Raw genomic sequence first — 17,948 nt, 5'->3', positions numbered from 1 at the left:
ACAACATTCACTAACACGGATTACAGCTACAGTGGTCAAACATTAACCACCTCTTTAAACACAGGTACAGATTACAGGGTGCGGCAGAGCCGACTAAGCAGTTTTAAGGAGCAATAGAAAGTAAATCTGGATGTATAGAGAAAATATGTTTTTATATTCTAAATTAGTACAATGTACCATTTTACATTCATTTAGTTTTGAAAAATGTAATGTCCTCAAGATGGCGGCCGTTAGCATCAATACACTGTTGTAGACGATCCCTGAAGTTACTAAGACAAACATTCAATAGCCGGGCACTTAACATCCTATGCATCGTAACCTCGTGACGTTACTCACGACGCCGTGGCTCAATGCCGAAACATGGAATCACACGCTAGAGCTGACCCAGATTTCATCATCGGTATACGTCGGGGAAGTCTGCATTTACAGAAAATAACAACTTCGCAGCTTTTTCACCCAGAAGCCTAGCAAGGAAACTGAAAAAAAATTGTTCTACGGGGCAAGGACCTAGGCAAAGGGAGGTCAGGACCCCCGCCCTCAGTCACCCAAATGAAATAACACACGACCTAGTTGCCGTGTACTGAAATTGAAACGTACAAGGGGCGATCAACAAGCTCCCGTCTGCTGCAGTGTATATGTCTTTCCAATGTGCATGCGGTAAAAGCGGAAACGTGAACTACGGCAACGTTATTGCAAAATGCTCCCAAACAGGACCGACGTTCTGTTATTCTTTTCTTGGGTTCCGAAGAACAAACACTGGTATAGGAGAATGAAGAATGTGGTATGGGGGCAGTACTTCTGTCGAAAACCACCGTTGTGGAATGGTGCGACAAGGGGTGCTACCGCTTCTTGATAACACACGTCTCCATACCTCAAATGTCGTAACGCTCAACTTACGCCAACTCAAATGGGAGACAATCGAGCACCCACACTGTGGTCATAGTCTCTTAGAAAAGGCCTTGAAGAGTCGACGATTCTTGTCGGGCGAGGACGTGCAGCCAGCACTTACGGACTTCTTCACGCACCGGGACACGACGTTTTATCAAACCAGTTTCTTCAACCAGCTAAATCGGTGGGATGATTGTGATTTTGACTGAGTAGAATACCAATTCTGGACAGTATAGCCTTCGAACGGAAACCTTTTGATCAGACGTTGTATTCTGATTTTCAATTATACAGCGAAAAAGGGAAACGCACTATCAAGAGTCAACAAGGCTATCGACAAAATTAAGCTATCGATATATCGATAGCACTATCGGCCATCAGGTATTCCCAGTTTAGCCAAAACCAACTACTGTATATTGTTGGCCTTACTTGAGTTCAATGCTGTTTTGTCAATCAGTTCCGTTCCTACTTGCAGATGAATTTAATGTTAAGTGCTGTCGTTCATTGTTTATAGGCTGTTTGCTGTTCTGATAGTTTCTAATTATGGATAAGTTTATAGCAAGAAAGAAGTGGAAAACCGATTTTGATTCGTCTACTAACTTTATGGTAACTTAAAAATATGTACGCGCTATTACAATTGTCTAATTGAGCAACAAAAACAACGCCTAGATGACAGTAGTTGCATTTCATTTCAAAATTTTCTCAAAGTTCTATCAATATTACCCCAAATGGAAAATATCTCCCAGTCTGGTCACCAGGACAGTTCCAACACGGAACGATGAGGGATTTGTAGAGAGCGGAATGGGTATGTGATGACAGCACATTCTTTAGTTCGTTCGTTTCTAAAAGATTTTTTTCAGCACGCCGTAGAATTCGCCCGAGCCGACTGCGCCCTGCGCCCCCCCCCCCCCCCCCCCCAAATCCTTTCGCCTTTTTGTCCAAAATCTGTATACGCTCTTGTAATATTATAACTCAACTCAATAAATCGCTGTAATCCATCCGTCAGCAACGTTAAAAATGGTTCATTGTGGTTATTCCTTAGGCAAATGATGGGGTTGGTCCCTTACCGTAAGTCACAGCCAATTCCTTCCTTTCCTGGCAAGAATCCACTTCCCTTAAAGATGCAACCTCTCTGCTTAAATGAAAAGAGCTGTATCCAAGGCGAGCCGAACATCTCTTCGGAAACTCCCAGCACTAAAAACCATATTTACATTGGAAAGCTGCTAGCGGTCGCTCAAACATGGTTCAAATGGCTCTGAGCACTCTGGGACTTAACATCTGAGGTCATCAATCCCCTAGACTTAGAACTACGTAAACCTAACTAACCCAAGGACATCACACTCATCCATGCCCGAGGCAGGATTAGAGCCTGCGACCGTAGCAGCACCGCGGTTCCGGACTGAAGTGCCTAGAACCGCTCGGCCACAGCAGCCGGCGCTAGCGGTCGTCTTTATGTACTACGTCAATGTGCATTAAGATGGCTCACTTGTGGAATGGCGATATATCATATCTTCAAGTTTTACTACAAGAACGAGGTCCTACTGTTAAATATCTTATTCGTCATATCCTTGGAACAGTGTCTAAGGGTCAGAACCCTTACGTTATTAGTATATAATCGTCACACAAACAGCAGCGTATGTTGTACATCGTAGGGGAATTTATTGGCATCAAAGGTTATATACATCATACACCCAAACTTATTTATGAGGTCCCACACACACTACAAATCTAGTTGAAATCAATGCGTGAATCGGTGTTTAGTTCCCAAAATTGTAGCTCATAGTATTTTTATATTCCGTTTTGTTTTATATATCAATCTGGTTGCTATAGTTTCATGTGGCAGTTGAAATCATAATTTAAGAAAAAGGAAAGTGAAGAATTTTTATCAACTGAAAAGTCTTTAACAAAATTTGAGACTGAACTGTGGACCCTGGGATGCTTTGAAGTGCTGAAGAAATTATGACTTCCTTTCAGATATAGTACATTTAAATGCAAGAGTGTAGTAAGAGAAAGACGGCAATTGCCAAAGGAGATTTGGACCCGTTTAAAGTTGTAAGTTATTCAACCTAAACTTAATATTCTTCTGCTCTGCGATAGTGAACCATATAATATAAGACTGAGCCGTGTTTTATTAGGAAAGAAGTAATAAATTGTATTCTAATTAAAACTTGTTTGCCAATACAGCGAAGTTATCATATTGCTAAATACCCCGCATTGAGATTCAGACAAAGTCCTCTCTGAATTTGGAGCCGATTTCGTAGAATTCTTGACAGAACTTTACCTGTAAAAAGCGAAAAATCACGATGGTTCCCACATACACTACGGTCGTCTTTCTTAAAAATAGTGATAATGGTAGCGTTCTTCAAGTCATTATGCAGGAGGAACAGGACTTCTGGTCAGGTGAAAACAGGGCTATAAATACAAATTCAAATACGGGTAATGCAGGAGTAGGCCTAATAATGAATAAAAAAATGAGAGCACGGGTCGGCTACTACGAACAGCACAGTGAACGCATTTTGTAGCTAAGGTAGACACAAAGCCCACACCTACCACAGTAGTAAAAGTCTATATGCCAACTAGCAACGCAGATGATGAAAAGCTTGAAGAAATGTATGATGAGATAAAAGAAATTATTCAGATAGTGAAAGGAAACGAAAATTTAATAGTCATGTGGGGCCTGGAATTCGATAGTAGGAAAAGGACGAAAAGAAAAGTAGTAGGTGAATATGGAATGGGAATAAGGAATGAAAGAGGAAGCCGCCTGGTAGAATTTTGCACAGAGCTTAACTTGATCATAACTAATACTTGGTTTAATAATCATGAAAGAAGGTTGTATACGTGGAAGAGGCTTGGAGACACTGGAAGGTTGTAGATTGGAAGAGGCCTGGAGACACTGGAAGGTTGCAGATAGATTATATAATGATAAGACAGAGATTTAGGAACCAGGTTTTAAATTGTAAGACATTTCCAGGGGCAGATGTGGACTCGGACCACAATCTATTGTTTCTGAACTGTAGATTAACACTGAAGAATCTGCAAAGAGGTGGAAATTTAGGGAGATGGGGCCTAGATAAACTGAAAGAACCAAAGGTTGTCGAGAGTTTCAGAGACATCATTAGGGAACGATTGACAGGAATGGGGGAAAGAAATACGGTAACAGAAAGGGTAGCTTTGAGAGATGAAATAGTGAAGGCAGCAGAGGATCAAGTAGGTAAAAGGCCGAGTGCTAGAATAAATCCTTCGGTAACAGAAGGGATATTGAATTTATCTGATGAAAGGCGAAAACATAAAAATGCAGTAAACGAAGCAGGCAAAAAGGAATACAAACGTCTCAAAAATGAGATCGACAGGAAGTGCAAAATGGCTAAGTAGGGATGGCTAGAGGACAAATGTAACGATGTAGAGGCATATATCACTAGGAGTAAGATATATACTGCCTACAGGAAAATTAAAGAGACCTTTGGAGAAAAGAGAACCACTTGTATTAATATCAAGACCTCAGAAGGAAAGCAGAAAGGTGGAAGGAGTATACAGATGGTCTGTACAAGAGCGATGTACTTGAGGGCAATGTTATGGAAATGGAAGAGTAGGTAGATGAAGATGAAATGGGAGATGTGACACTGAGTGAAGAATTTGACAGAGCACTGAAAAGACCTAAGTCGAAACAAGGCCCCGGGAATAGACAACATTCCATTAGAACTACCGATAGCCTTGGGAGAGCCAGCTCTGACAAAACTCTACCATCTGGTGAGCAAGATGTGTGAGACAGGCGAAATAACCTCAGACTTCAAGAAGAATATAGTTATTACAATCCCAAAGAAATCAGGTGTTGGCAGGTATGAAAATTACCGAACTATCAGTTTAATAAGTCATGGCTGCAAAATACTTACACGAATTCTTTACATACGAATGGAAAAATTGGTAGAAGACGACCTTGAGGAAGATCAGTTCGAATTCCGTAGAACTGTTGGAACACTTGAGGCAATACTGAGCTAACGACTTACGTTAGAAGATAGGTTAAGAAAACGCAAACCTACGTTCCTAGCATTTGTAGACTTAGAGAAAGCTTTTGACAATGTTGACTGGAATACTCTCTTTCAAATTCTGAAGGTGGAAGGGGTAAAATACAGAGAGCGAAAAGCTATTTGCACTTTGTACAGAAACCAGATCGCAGTTATAAGAGTCCAGGGACATGAAAGGGAATCAGTGGTTGGGAAGGGAGTGAGACAGTGTTGTAGCCTCTCCCCGATGTTACTCAATCTGTATATTGAGCAAGCAGTAAAGGAAACAAAAGAAAAGTTCGGAGTAGGTATTAAAATCCATGGAGAAGAAATAAAACCTTTGAGATTTTCCGATGACATTATAATTCTGTCAGAGACAGCAAAGGACCTGGAAGAGCAGTTGAACAGAATAGACAGTGTCTTGAAGGGCGGGTATAGGATGAACATCAACAAAAGCAAAACGGGAATAATGGAATGTAGTCTAATTAAATCAGTTCATGGTAAAGGAATTAGATTAGGAAATGAGACACTTAAAGTAGTAGATGTGTTTTGCTATTTGGGGAGCAAAATAACTGATGATGGTCGAAATAGAGAGGATATAAAAAGTAGACTAGCAATGGAAAGAAAAGTGTTTCTGAAGAAGAGATACTCCGCAGCTCGTGGTCGTGCGGTATAGTTCTCGCTTCTCGCGCCCGGGTTCCCTGGTTCGATTACCGACGGTGTCAGGGATTTTCTCTGCCTCGTGATGACTTGGTGTTGTGCGATGTCCTTAGGTTAGTTAGGTTTAAGTAGTTCTAAGTTCTATGGGACTGATGACCACAGATGTTACGTCCCATAGTGCTCAGAGCTATTTGACCCTTTTTTTGAAGAAGAGAAACTTTTTAACATCGAGTGTAGATTTAAGTATCAGGAAGTCATTTCTAAAAGTATTTGTACGGAGTGTCGCCCTGTATGAATTTGAAACAGGCACGATAAATAGTTTAGATAAGAAGAGAATAGAAGCTTTCGAAATGTGACGCTACAGAAGAATGCTCAAGATTAGATGGGTAGAGCACATAACTAATGAGGAGGTGCTGAATAGAATCGGTGAGAAGAGGAGTTTGTGGAACAACTTGACTAGAAGAAGGTATCGGTTAGTAGGACACGTTCTGCGGATCAATGGATCACCAATTTAGTGATGGAGGGAAGCGTGGAGGGTAAAAATCGTACAGAGAGATCAAGAGATGACTACACTAACCACATTTAGAAGGATGTAGGTTGCAGTAGTTACTCGGAGATGAAGAAGCTTCCACAGGATAGAGTAGTATGGAGAGCTGCATCAAACCATTTTCTGGACTGAAGACAACAACAACCATTTTAATGATGGCCTCCTGAAAGCAAATTATATACATGTGCTTTCAGTGTAAAATGAAATACATGAGCCTTTTACGATACCCCCTTCTGACAATCCCCTTGATATGTCCTTGTACGAGACATGACGAGAAAGTAAGTACCGTTTTGGTGAAAAAGCTTACAAAAACCATTTTGAAACGAAAATTTATTTTTACAAGAAATATCATTTCTTTTACTATTTCTCTTCGTAGTTGCCATCATTGTTCAGACGTATGTCATAACGGGAAACCAACTTTTCTATGCACTCTTCACATGAAGAGTGCTTGGAAAAGCTGATTTCCAGTTAAGTGTCTGAACAACTGTAGAAAGTGTGAAGAGAAATAGTTGAAGGAATGACCCCTTCTTGTAAAAATAAATTTTGGTTTGATAAAAATGAGTTGTTTTCAGAAACGGCTCGTACCTACGGGATTCAATGTTAAAATGTTCATAATAACTGTGTTATCAAGTACGAAGAAGTCGAGTTTCAAAAAATGCATACCACATTAGGGTTTAGGGAAAAGTCGAACATCAGCAAATACAGTCAGCGATTTATTCGGACGAAACATAGATTAATACTCTTTACACAGAACAACTGTTGTCACAGCAATAGCGCGCGAAGAGAATTATCAAACAAACATGCTGGTGAGTGTTTAATTGTTGTGCTATGCATATTACAGGACATTAGCTTTCCGATGTGTAGTGTGTGGCCGGCCGTTGTGACTGAACGGCTCCAGGCGCTTCAGTCCGAAATCGCGCAGCTGCTACGGTCGCAGGTTCGAATCCTGCCTCGGGCGTGGATGTGTGTGATGTCCTTAGATTAGTTAGGTTTAAGTAGTTCTAAGTCTAGGGGACTGATGACCTCAGTTGTTAAGTCCCAGAGTGCTTAGAGCCATTTTGTAGTATGTGACGGCGTACCACGTGCACGATGCGGTAGAGTATACTGTTACTACCTCCGTTCCCTGTTTCGCAGGTATCAACACGTCTGTGTTGTAACCCTGCAACGGTCTTCAGTTTGCTTTGTCGATGTAGAGCTTTTTATATCTCTTTCATTCAATATCCAACTGACGTCTTTCCTTTCCAAACCAGGATTTTATGCTGTCGTCCCCACCTAAATACTATTTGTAAATATTATCTTGTTGGTGGGCTTTCTAGTTCACTAGAAATCGAGACGTCGATCGCTAATATTTTGTGTCAGCCCCGCTGCCAGCCTTAGCGATCAAACAATAATGAGTGCAATGGCAACGTAGCAGACATTGTTGAATTTCGTATTCTCCTCTGGCTGTTTTGTGCCAACACGGTGTTGGAGTTTGTGACCCATTGCAAGCGCTGCCCACGACACCATTCCGAGCTGGGATGCCGCGGGTGAAGAGTATGCGTACTAATGCGACGGGTGTGGCGGATCGCCGTCCGGCGGAGCTTGCTTCGTCGGCGGCCCCATCCGGCCCCCACTTACAACGACCACGGACCCAGCAGGGACTTCAAAACGGACCAAGACTGCCGTAGCCGGTGATGTCACATTGCCGATAACTACCATCGGCACCACTACTATCACCACCACAGCCATCACATCCACGATCGGCTGCCCCTCCCCTGCCACTCCCGGTTGCAGTTTCATTGATGCAGCCATCAATGAAACTGCACCTAGGGCTAATATTAGGGAAATCTGCGTACCAGGGCCTCCTTCACGTGGGACAAGCCCGCGTGCGCCGCGTACTAGATCCCGCTCCCCCCTCCCCCCACCCACCAGATCACCACTCGACATGCCGGACATAGAGGACGCTGTATGCGTCCCACAACAGATTCCGGCACCAGAAGATGTCGCGTCGTCGTTGATGTCTGACGCAGACATACAGGAGGGGCTGCAAGAGAAACTGATCGCCCTCCGTGATGCCGCAGAGGAGGGAGGCCGGCAGGTCGACAGTGCTCGGCTGTAGGCCCTCCTCTTCCCCAATATGACTGCCGCAGCCGACGACAGCGATGACGGGAGCGTGATGGAGTTCGACGACGACCATCGGCGCCCGGTCGCTGAGCGTCGGAAGCGGCAGTTGCCTCGTCCGACTCCGAGGCCACTCAGCCTGCCGAACGCGGGCTGACCAAGAAGAAGAAGGCCATTACTGACGCTGATGGCTTCCAGGTGCCGCGCAAAACGGCACCCCGCCGTCAGTTCACCACGTCGCTGACAGATGTGCCCGTCAGCAATACTTTTGCTGCTATTGATGGCACCGCAGACACCCCCCAAATCCTCCTCCCCCCCCCACCCTCAGCCACCCCTCCTGCTCCACCACCCATCTATATCCAACACAAAGGGCCCTACAAAGAGCTCGCAGACATCCTGACCACGCACACGGACTACCCCTTCCGTATAAAGTGGTCAGGAAACGACAATTATCGACTGTCTGTCCAGTCTCCCTCCGACCTTGCCAAGACGCTCATAATACTGAGCAAGCTAAAAATAGGTTTCTCCACCCCCCCCCCATAAGGACCCGCCGCCTCCGGGTCGTCGTCAGAGGGCTTCCCATGGAGTACTCTGACGATGACCTGAGGAAGGCACTCGCATCATTAAACATCACCCCCCCCCCAGTCATATCACGCATCATCTGCCCTCAAACCCGTCGCCCCACTCCACTCCTCTTCGTCTCCGCCCCTGACACGCCGGAGAACCGCCACCTCCTAACCCTCCCGCTCCTCGATCACGCCAGCGTGACGATCGAGAAACCGCGCTCCAGGAGGATGCCCCTGGTGTGCTATCGGTGCCAGGGACTGGCGCACTTCGCGGGTGACTGCACCCGTGAGGTGCGTTGCGTGAAGTGTGCCAGTGGACACGCCTCCTCGGAGTGCTCTAAACCCCGAGACGCCCCCCCCCCCCCACCTGTGCCCGCTGTGGCGGGAATCACACGGGCAGCTACATGGGCTGCCCAAAAATTAAATTATTCAGGGCGAATCAAACCAGGGCTGCAAGGCCATCGGCGGCGACCCGCGGGGGCACCAGTTATTCTGGTGCCCTGGTGGGATCGGCGCCGCGGGCTTACTCCCAACGTGCGTCTCGCTCCCATCCCGCCCCTCTGGGCTCCTACCCACCCCACCTCCTCTCCATCCCCATCCCACCCCCCACCCCCCCAGCAGCCTTCCCACACCTCCCCACCCAGCAGGCGTTAAGCACTGCTCTCCCTTCCCCACAGCGGGTGTCATGCTCCGCTGTTCCTTCCCCATCCAACCAGCAGGTGTTAAGCACTGCTGCCCCCCTCCCCACCCCGGTACAATCCCAGCAGCACCCTATCCCAACCCCACCCTCTCTTCCCACCCACTTCAGCGACCTCATCAACAATGTTGTTGAGGCACTGACCTTGGCAATCTCCACCACTTTCCACTCTCTCCTTCAAACCATCCCGCACCAACTTGCCACTGCCCTCTCCTTATCCATGTCCCCCATCACCACCACCACTCCCGTTCCAACTAGTCATGGCTGTTAGACATCACGGACTGACAGCCATGATCTGGAACGCCAACGGCCTCCCCAAACAACAGGGTGAGTTCCGACAATTCCTCTTAGATGAGGGGGTTGATATCTGCCTTGTTGCTGAGACGCACCTCAAACCTGGTGTTTTTGTCCGTGTAGCAAACTACTCCTGCTACAGGACAGACAGGCCCACCGCTTATGGCGGCACGGCCTTAACACCGTGGAAGCCACTGGCGTTGTTGTCCACACGGTGAGGGGTCCCATCACGTTCGTGGCTCTTTATAGACCACCTCGAGGCCTTCTTGAAACACCAGACTACGAGGCATTGCTGTCGCTCGGCAACGACGTCTTCGTTGGCGGTGACTTCAATGCCAAACATGCTGCCTGGAATAGTAGACTAACAAACACTTCTGGCCGTCGACTTCTCCGGGTCGCTGAGCAGCACCATGCCCACACCATCGGCCCGCATGACCCCACCATATACCCCACTGGAGGACGTCCCCCAGATGTCTTAGACATCGCAGTGGTGAAAGGTCTACCCCACCCCATCACTGCAGCCACCCGCATCGCTCTAGCCTCTGACCACCGGCCGGTCATCTACTCCATCGATCTCGTTGGAGTCCCGACCGCGCCGAGTGAAGGCCTGAACATCCGCGGTATTGACTGACAGTCCTACCAGCGACGGGTCGAAGCAGCCCTACCCACAATCCCTGCTGCCGATCAAACTGACGCAGATCGCACCCTCATTCACCTCACCACCACAGCCCTAGATGCTGCAGCAGCAGCGACCTCTCACCGTCCACTCCGGCCCCCAGACCATCTGCGTCCACTCCCCCCCAACATCCTTGCTCTCATCACAGAGAAAAACCGGACCATCCGAGAATGGCAGCTCACTCGGAATCCGGCAACCAAGCGCCTCATCAATAGACTACAGCGTCAAATCAAGGCTGCGGTGCAAGACCACCGCAATCAGGCATGGGAGAACAAAATCTCTGCCATTGACCTGAGTGACCCATCCGCTTGGCGGCTCACAAAAAGCCTCCTGAGACGAGAGCAAAGGATTCCCCCCCCCCCCCCCCCCTCCAGGTCGGCAATGATTTTGTGTCCGAACCAGACGCCAAGGCAAATGCCTTGGCTGATGTCTTCGCACACAACTTCACCCCAGTCAATGACCCCATTGACCCCGACCACATCCGCCTGGTAACGGCACGCCTCCCACAATTCCTTGCCGTTCAGGACCCTGAGGATGAAATCACCCCCATCAATGAAGAAGAGGTTGAACTGCAATTGCGGTACCTCAAATCCAAGGAAGCTGGCGGCCCCGATAAGCTGACGAATGCCCTCCTCAAGCAGCTACCCCCAGCTTCTATTCCCATCCTGACGGCCACCTTCAACAACATCCTCACAACCAGGCAATATCCCACTGCCTGGAAACATGCTGAGGTGGTCGCCATCCCCAAGGCTGGGAAGGATCTTCGTTCCCCTGCCAGCTACCGCCCCATCAGCCTCTTGCCCGCCATTTCCAAGGTGTTCGAGAGGCTATATCTTAAACGACTGCTCATCCATATTGCGCGAGAACGAGTCCTCCCTGATGAGCAGTTTGGCTTCAGGCAGGGACACGCAACCACTCACCAACTCCTGCGCCTTGTAGAAGAGGCACTGGACGCCATAGAACGTAGGGAGTAGTTCGGGGACATACTCCTCGACGTGTCCAGAGCGTTTGACTCGGTCTGGCACGAAGGGCTGCTCTACAAATTATTTTCCCTTGTCTTTCCAGTGTCTCACGTAAGGCTAATAGCCACATACCTGGAAGGTCGCACCTTCCACGTAAGGATTCCTTATGGGAAATCTACACGACGACGCATTAGGGCAGGAGTACCACAAGGCAGCGTACTTGGACCGCTTCTCTACTCCCTCTTCACAGCCGATCTGCCCTCTGCGCCGAGGGTACATTTAGCTCTCTACGCAGATGATACTGCACTCTTCTCTCGTTCTCGGAGTGCGGCAGGTCTACAACAGCGGCGCCAGGGGGCTACAGATTCCGTAACCGATTGGGCTAGGACCTGGCGTCTGGCATTTAATCCCTCCAAGACCCAAGCCCTTATCATCTGCCGACGCCGTATTCCCATTCGGCTCCCTCAGGTGATGGTCCTTGGTACCCCAGTCCCCTGGACTCGTACTGCGAAGTACTTGGGTGTTACCCTGGACCAGCGCCTCACCTGGCGCCCCCACATCGATTACGTGCGTCGTAAGGCAATGGGGAGGCTCTGCCTGCTCTACCCTCTCATCAATCCAACCTCTTCACTCCCCACACACCTTGCTGTTAGATTGTACACCTCCCTTGTTCGTCCCATCCTTGAATATGCGGCGGTGGTGTGAGGCAATGCTGCCCCCACCCACCTCCGCCGACTCCAAACCGTCCAGAATCGGGCTCTCCGGCGTGCCCTCCACCTCCCTTTCGACTTCCCAACCCAAGAGCTCCACAACCTGGCCGACGTGCCGCTCCTTCGCACCCGCATCCTATCTGCAGCCAATTCCTTTTACCAACAAACAAGTCACTCTCCTAATCCCTTAATCCTCTCCCTGGGTACCCGTGTCCACCGTTTAGCCACCACTCGATGGCCTGACCTTCTTTTCCGCCCCCCATGAATTCGCACGCAAAAGCCACCTCATCTCATGTCAACTACTCTTCCGCACATCATCGATCATCCACCAACATGTCATGTCATTCACCCTCACAAGCACGCCACCCCCCCCCCCCCTTCCACCCACTCTGCCCCCAATGTTGGCCTAATCACGACAGGCCCTTCCTCTTTCCACTTCTCAAGCTGTCACTCTCTGACTACTTTCTCTTCCCCCCCCCCCCCCCCCCCAAACCATCACTTCAAGTTTGTCTGCCACCAATATCAAGACGCCGCTACAAAGAAGAGGCGGCCAGGATAATGGCCTTTCGATTTCACTCACTCTAACTATTCCTCCTTCTATCCTTTATTCTATAATTTAATATAATATTCCCGGCTAGTCAAGGGGCCGTTCCTTTTCCGCCACTCTTCTACTGTCCCTTTCTCTGTCCTGTCTTCTTTTATACATAAAAAAACAGCACAAAAGTCAAGCATTACCAACGCATCATGGCATCCAATCACCCAACAAACTTCATGCCAGAAGGAGAAGCGCCTTACGGGCGCTAGAATTTCGTTTACAGCAGAGGGTTCAACCCTCCACATATGTGCGCGGCGGCCCACGACACCGTCTTGGAAGAAGACTCCCTGTTCATACTGAGGTCAGATAATCGGTGCGAAATGGTTCAAATGGTTCTAAGCACTATGGGACTTAACGTATGAGGTCATAAGTCCCCTAGACTTAGAACTACTTAAACCTAACTAAGGACATCATAAACAGCCATACCCGAGGCAGGATTCGAGCCGTCGACCTTAGCAGCAGCGCGGTTCCGGAGTGAAGCGCCTAGAATCGATGCGAAGCATCGGTGCAAAGCACTAAGCATAGATATGGTGGCTACAATGCGCTGTGGAGGATGGGACCAGCTCAAGGGCTCAATCATACAATATACAATTACGTGGAGTGGGCACAGCGTACCGCGCATGTTATCGATATCAAACCGGGCTAGTCACTTGACTTTGGGACGACGCTGCTTGTGGTATTACAGCATAACTCGAATATTACACGTTGTTTTACATACGTTTCTCCACGTATAAGTTTTAGTAACAGTTGTGGTTCAGCATTGTCATTGTAGCGGATTTAAAAAAAATACATAAGAGAAGGACCAGTTACTTTTCACATATATGTACAAAAAATGTGTAACTGTAAATGTCACTTTGGTATGAGGCAGTTTTATATGTTGAAAAACAGCAAGAGAGGTCATAAAGCCCTGTATTGCAGTAATATTTTCTGCGATTTTATGACATGTGTTTACGAAACAATCAGATAAAATTTATGCATGACATTCTGATTAATGGCTTCCCAGTTATGCAGGTTATCAAGCCCTTGTGGGTAACTAAGTATTTCTGTGTAAGATAGTTCCCTATAAAGTGTCACTGTAACGTAGTTAATTAGAATATATTCGACAATGTAATGAATACAATGTTGTTGTGGTTGTGGTCTTCAGTCCTGAGACTGGTTTGATGCTGCTCTCCATGCTAATTTATCCTGTGCAAGCTCCATCATGTCCCAGTACCTACTGCAACCTACATCCTTCTGAATCTGCTTAGTGTATTCAACTCTTGGTCTCCCTCTACGATTTTTACCCTCCACGCTGCCCTCTAAATTTGTGATCCCTTGATGCCTCAGGACATGTCCTATCAGCCGATCCCTTCTTCTAATCAAGTTGTGCCACAAACTTCTCTTCTCCCCAATCCTATTCAGTACCTCTTCATTAGTTACGTGATCTACCCACCTAATCTTCAACATTCTTCTGTAGCACCACATTTCGAAAGCTTCTATTCTCTTCTTGTCCAAACTATTTATTGTCCATCCTTCATTTCCATACATGGTTACACTCCATACAAATACTTTCAGAAGCGACTTCCTGACACTTAAATCTATACTCGTTGTTAACAAATTTCTGTTCTTCAGAAACGCTTTCCTTGCCATTGCCAGTCTACATTTTATATCCTCTCTACATCGACCACCATCAGTTATTTTGCTCCCCAAATAGCAAAACTCCTTTACTACTTTAAGTGTCTCATTTCCTAATCTAATTCCTTTCGGCATCACCCGACTTAATTCGACTGCACTCCATTATCCTCGTTTTGCTTTTGTTGATGTTCATCTTATATCCTCTTTTCAAGACACTGTACATTCCATTCAACTGCTCTTCCAAGTCCTTTGCTGTCTCTGATAGAATTACAATGTCATTATTCCAACATCCGAGCACTGATATTGCATTTTTTATTTCTTGTGCGTAGTGTATGGTTTTACTTTTCTGATGAGATGGCGAAAAAATGTTATTGATAGTTTACTTGCCTATAAAAAGCAGAAGCGTAAATAAAGAAAAATGGAAAATAATAATAAAAATAATAATGGGCAAGCAGGTGGTGCAAATCGCTTGCCGTATTTACTATAACAATTTCGTAATCCAAAATTCGTTGTTTCTTGGTGGTACTTCGGCACGGTCTACAGCGCGTCGTTGTAACGTAATTAATTAGAACAAATATTGGACAATATGAATAAGTGTAATAGAAAGCGTAAAAAATATTGTTGGCTATCAAGTCCTATCCCGTTATCGAAAAAACGTAAATAAAGTGGAATCTGAGCCATTGATACTGTGGCGAAAAAGGATAATACTATAGCTCTTCATCTATTTAAGCAGTCTTTAGTTCATGGTATCACAATGTTTAGACTTTTCTAAAACACGTATACAAAGTTTCACAGGACTTCTTAAGCTGACGTATCTGAAGCAGGGAGGTCTAATACTCAAAATACGCTAAGCGCTATACGGGATAAAACTACCTTCAATGATTACAGGAGGAGATAGAAAAATCAAGGCTGAGATGGTATGGGCGTGTTAAGTGAATGGAGGAGAAGAGGATATCCAGGAGGATACACGAGATGAAACTGGAAGGAAAGAGACCAAGAGGAAGACCGAGAGACAGAGGGCTGAAAGGAGTGGAGGAATGCGTCCAGAAGAAAGGAGAAGACTGGACCAAGGTGAAGACGGAGAGACGGTGACAAAACAGAAGGCGATGGAGAGCCTTGTGTTCCAAGCAGACCCGGCCAGAGGCTGGAAACTGTCCAAGATGATGAAGGTGAATGACAACTTGTAAGTAACCATAAGAAAGTTCAAGTTCCGATCCTGTTCAAACGTGCGTAATACTGACTTTTAAACCATTTTCTTGGAAAGAAAATAACTGCCTACACTATATTTTTTTCTTTCTCTAAGAACTAGGGAGGAGGGGGCAGCCCGCCCTTGCCCCCGGGTATGGGCGACCTCGACCAGCTGCTGCACTTTCCGGGTCAACTAAGAATGGGATACAACCCGTCCGCTTTGACCTATGACGCCATAGTTTACTCATAAACATTAATGTCTTTATTTTCGAGTCATAAATAATAAATCGGTTAATCTCTGTGGTGCGGCGTCATTTTTGTAAATTGAAATAAATGTACGTGAATTTGGAAGTGGGGGCTAGACTCTGTGTTCGACATTTGTCGCTTGTATTAATTCAAATCATTTGGTAGTTACAATTCATTCGGTACTTAGTTCCATTCTTAGTGAGTTTGAGATATTTTGGAAGAATTGTTTTTCATTCTGGACAATTTTTACTTTTTGATTTTTATTTGTTTGTATGGATTTATTTATCTTAACTGCAGTACGGGATATAAATTTTACAGTTATCGCTTCTTTCCGTCTTCGCTAGCACGAGTATTACTACGATGTTGTTCAGTTGATACTAGTACTATCGAAAACGAAAATTTGTACCACGTACTTCAGCTGACTTATAGGTCAACTGAAGAGTAGGATAATCGTACTAGAGAAGACGAAAAAAACGACATAAGTAACATTGGTCGACTGCAAAATCGGTGCACTAACTTCAGGCATCATTGGTCAAAGCCGACGGGTTGTATCCCATTTTCCACTAATCCTTACTTCCCGTGACAAGAAGCAGCTTCAATTAAATGTTTGACGGTTATGATTCTTAAAATTCTTAATTGGTGATAGTGTATTCACATGTTACAGCGTTTTTGCACACCATCTCATAAACAAAACATAAAACAGTTAAAATACCGCCATTTTTGTTCTGTCATCACGTAACTGGTGTTATTATTCTTGGTCATGTGGTCCGTCTATGCAACTATGAAAGTAGCATAGACGGACCACATCTCCAAGGATTAAATAAAAATGTAACAAGGGCAAAGATTATATGATTCAAAGACTGGTGGTGTCCCAGAGTTCCTCGCTTAGGATAACTGACGATTGCGGTGAGGAAGCGCATTTGCCTACTTAAGTAAAAACAAATAAATAAAAACGATTCATTAACTATGAAGCTCGACTCAAAGGTGGTTTAATCAGTCGTTACAATAGCTCATTGGACTCGATTTTCAAAAGAGAAATCAGATATATGCATCTGGAAAAGAAACTTGTATCTATCGTAAGATGTGCTGTAGAAGCAAAAAAAAAAAAAAAATATCCATTCCATTTGAACCGTTAACTGCCCTGATTTATAATATAACTGAATGGAAACATGTTCAACAGTGTCGATGACAGATGCACAAGTGAGAGCATCATGTTATTTCACTTCTCATCATGGATGGATGAGTGCGAACATGTTACAAAAATTGCTACGTTAAAATCACTAATTCATTAACTGGCATACAACATATGAAAAAATATAAGGCATAATTTTCTACTCACCTGATTTCTGTACCCACTGTTCCCGTTTTGTCAGACTCTCAGCTGACTTCTCTTTGTTAGCTGTACTGAACAGACTCCGTTTCATTAACTGTGCACTCATTTTACTTTAAATTTATAACCCAAATAATTGTGGGAATTTTACGTTACTGTTTCATTTGAAATTTAATACTGTGAGATTTGGAGCCTAAAGGGCGTACATACATTAACAACACTGCCTCAACGCTCAGCCATTGTTTCGTTTTACATTTGTACCGTCGGCCAAGGAATAAACAATCGACAAAGAGTTTTTGCATGTGAGGATTTCCTTATTTTTTGTGTACATTTCAACATATTTCAGCAGAACGTACTGTTCCATCTCTGTGAATATACACCCAAAATCCAAAAAACGTATATACAGTAAGTTAGAAAATAAGACGCAGCAAGCCCCCTGAAATTTCCGATCATTTACGCTCACAGTCTTAAACTCACACACATAGCTCAATGTAGATACACGAGAGCACCAACTGTCAGTCTGCTGAAAGATATGCTGTTCTACTTAGTTCACATCCGTTAGACAAGTGTTTGTTTCATTTCATAAATCTTCGATCAGAAAAAAGAGAGAACATGGGTCAAAAATTAATCGCTGATGTGAATTCAAGACACTGTTTTCTTAATTAAGACTTTTCGAAATTACCTGCAAATGAACGACAGAACAATCACCATGCAATAGCCCTTAATCCTTGCCAAAAGCAAGACATCATTTCTAGAGATGAACAATGTTCCAGCAGAACACGAGTTCAGTGCCTTAATTCTTCCTCGTAAAATAACAGGAGACTTACCAATTCCTTCTTCTCCAATAACAATGCCCCAAGCCCAAAATTTTCTCCGA

General features: G+C 45.4%; 1 protein-coding gene across 4 annotated transcripts in view; it reads right to left on the bottom strand.

The window, feature by feature from the left end:
• LOC126351409 (uncharacterized) overlaps positions 1 to 17,554 on the bottom strand; it is an 84,887-nt gene extending 67,333 nt beyond the window's left edge. Inside the window, exon 1 of one of the 4 annotated variants that reach the window (XM_050002600.1) lies at positions 17,081 to 17,554. In XM_050002600.1, coding sequence (XP_049858557.1) covers positions 17,081 to 17,180 — 100 coding nt within the window. In that variant the 5' untranslated portion in view covers positions 17,181 to 17,554. The remainder of the gene's footprint in view (positions 1 to 17,080) is intronic. The other 3 variants (XM_050002602.1, XM_050002601.1, XM_050002603.1) reach the window with 3 other exon arrangements.
• Positions 17,555 to 17,948: the final 394 nt, after the last annotated feature.

This window comes from Schistocerca gregaria, chromosome 1 (assembly GCF_023897955.1).
Source record: "Schistocerca gregaria isolate iqSchGreg1 chromosome 1, iqSchGreg1.2, whole genome shotgun sequence".
Classification (NCBI taxonomy): domain Eukaryota; kingdom Metazoa; phylum Arthropoda; class Insecta; order Orthoptera; family Acrididae; genus Schistocerca; species Schistocerca gregaria.
The sequence above is the reverse complement of the archived record's forward strand: the minus strand, read 5'-3'. Positions and strand labels throughout refer to the sequence as shown.